The following is a 2,271-nucleotide window of genomic DNA, read 5'->3' as shown; positions in this document are numbered from 1 at the left end:
ATCGTGAGATATGCTCTCATGAGGTCTGCAATCACTTTATGGAATTCTTATAGCCTTTTCCATTGATGATTCAATCTACATCTCTTTCTTGTGGTTGTTCAAATATCCTTATTTTTTCATAATTTCCTTGAATTGATAACATGGCTCAACATTTTTTATTAGAATATATAATAGCCAATCCATCCTACGAGAAAATTTCTTTCATCTATCACATAGAAAGGTTGTCTTGCGATAACCGTGGTATGACTCCACAACATATTTGTCTCCTAATTTGCATGAGGAAAATCTTGGCAGCCTTTAACCCACATCCCTAAATGTAAAAATCGAATTAGTAAATATATCTTGTCGTTATAAAATAAAAAAATGTATGAACTAAAAAAATTAGTATGCGAACTTACGCATCTTTTCACCAACAACCCAATTCTTATGGAAATAGTCCAAAACCTTCTCCTCAGTTGCCAATTTCATGAAAAAACCATTGATTTCATTATCCACTTCATTATTAGAAATAATTTTCATGATATAACCAAGTTCATTGAACATCTCTTTTGCTTTTTCTGAACTGTTGGCCAACTGATTAACATTTTTTAGCCATGCCCTCTTTACATGCCAAATACACAAGATCACTTCACATCTGGTGATTCTCCTGCCATATTTAATTCATTTTAAGTGAGAAATATTTAGAATGAATGAAACTTGCAATGTCAAATAAGAATATCGATGTTACCTCAAAGCAATGATTTCAGCCAATGCATCAGCAACCATAAAGGCATTAACCTTCCATTTGGGACAAAGCTGAAAACACCTATGCATGAGGTGCTCCAGCCATACCACTATATCTTGTGATGTATTACGTGACATCACCACCCACGCAACTAGCACCCCACTTTGTTGCTCATCAAACACTACGAGCGTGTACAACTGATACTGTCATATTAAAAAAAATGAAGTTAATTTTAAGTTAATAATCATATTGAATCATTATAACCAAAATGATTTTATTAAAGCAATCATTGCAAAAATACTCACCCCATATTTATTTGTACTGAATGTTGAGTCCATGGCTATCAAGCTATTGTGGGATAACTTGACCATAGTTTCCAACATCCATTTTGTTTGTATTCCAGCGAGAAAACGGATCTCTCCACCATTGGGCTTCTGGTAGAAGAAGAAATCATTATGGTGTTTTTGATACCAGAGCTTCACACTCATTTCATTTTTTCTATGTAGTTGGTAATTTTCTTTTGTCAGACGATTATAGATGTTTACAATATCTTTTTTGCATAAGAAAAAATCCCTATCCCGAGCTGTGGCATCTATGTCAACATATTTCTTAATATGCATTTTACAAACAGAGTCAATTGGAACTTGAAGGAAAAAACAACTTTCTAAATAAGAAATCATGTCTCTTGAAATTCTTGGCTTCCTCTGAGGACCATCATCACCTAAAGTGTCGTGTTTTCCATGACAAGACCATCCTTGCCCATCTTCATGATCATACATGTTGTATGTTATTATTGCAACGTCGAGATCTTGAACCATGACCTTTATAATAAAATGGCATTGGCAACCCCTCTTTTTGACAATTGAACGCTTTGGTTTGGTTTTCCATTCTTCTCTCTTGTCCTCTGGGACATATGAGCAAGTAGTTACAAAACAAATTTTGAAATGTCAACACATATGACAAATGATACTGTTAATATCAACATGTAAACAAAACTTTTCTAAAATACTTATAGTTCCCATAGTAAGGCAGCACTAGGCCTTGAGCTTGGAGTTTTTATTTTTCAACACTGGAAGGAACATGGAGCATTTGGATTTGATTCCTCTCCTTGAATAAAATCATTAATTCTTAGTTTAGGAATTTTTGCAACGCGGTCAATATTCATGTTTGTCTTGTATACTTCAAACCAAATCTTTACTAGAAAAGATGATTTTCTCTTTAGGATCTTGCACCTCAAGGCCCATAATAGTCTTCCATTTCTTTTCCATGTTCGTCTCAATGTTTGCAAAAAATGTGGAAAAATATTAGGAAGTTGAATCTAAAAATTGAAGTTTTAAAAGAGAATAAATAGTTGCATTTACAAGTACACTATTGTCGTGGGTCTCCTTCATTGACAGATATGGAAGACAGAAGGTGAAATGTCAAAAGAAAATATTCTACACTATTTATTGAGCAAGAACCCCACATTCTTCTAGTTTGTAGTACAAAAACATCAATGACAAAGCTCACCACCCCATGGAAATGATGTTGTGAATGCTGTACAAATT

General features: G+C 33.9%; 1 protein-coding gene across 1 annotated transcript; it reads right to left on the bottom strand.

Moving 5' to 3' along the window:
* Window positions 1-381: 381 nt before the first annotated feature.
* LOC149203013 (uncharacterized) lies at window positions 382-1,212 on the bottom strand. Its single transcript, XM_089401750.1, has 3 exons — window positions 1,030-1,212; window positions 728-927; window positions 382-646 (listed from the first exon to the last, which is right to left on the bottom strand). The coding sequence occupies exons 1-3, from the start codon at window positions 1,210-1,212 to the stop codon at window positions 382-384; spliced, it is 648 nt and encodes a 215-aa protein (XP_089257876.1).
* Between the last annotated feature and the right edge of the window lie 1,059 nt (window positions 1,213-2,271).

The sequence above is a fragment of the Pinus tabuliformis genome, chromosome 2_1 (genome assembly GCF_031772625.1).
Source record: "Pinus tabuliformis cultivar Carrire ecotype Pingquan chromosome 2_1, CPIR1, whole genome shotgun sequence".
In the NCBI taxonomy this organism is placed as follows: Eukaryota; Viridiplantae; Streptophyta; class Pinopsida; order Pinales; family Pinaceae; genus Pinus; species Pinus tabuliformis.
The sequence above is the reverse complement of the archived record's forward strand: the minus strand, read 5'-3'. Positions and strand labels throughout refer to the sequence as shown.

What these genes read in the sequence shown, in the direction of transcription:
- LOC149203013 (XM_089401750.1), bottom strand. Translation starts at nt 1,212, where the DNA reads ATGAGTGTGAAGCTCTGGTATCAAAAACACCATAATGATTTCTTCTTC. An exon ending in TCAGTACAAATAAATATGGG is followed by an intron (nt 928 to 1,029) that starts GTGAGTATTTTT and finishes TTAATATGACAG; the next exon opens with TATCAGTTGTACACGCTCGT. An exon ending in GCTGAAATCATTGCTTTGAG is followed by an intron (nt 647 to 727) that starts GTAACATCGATA and finishes TAAATATGGCAG; the next exon opens with GAGAATCACCAGATGTGAAG.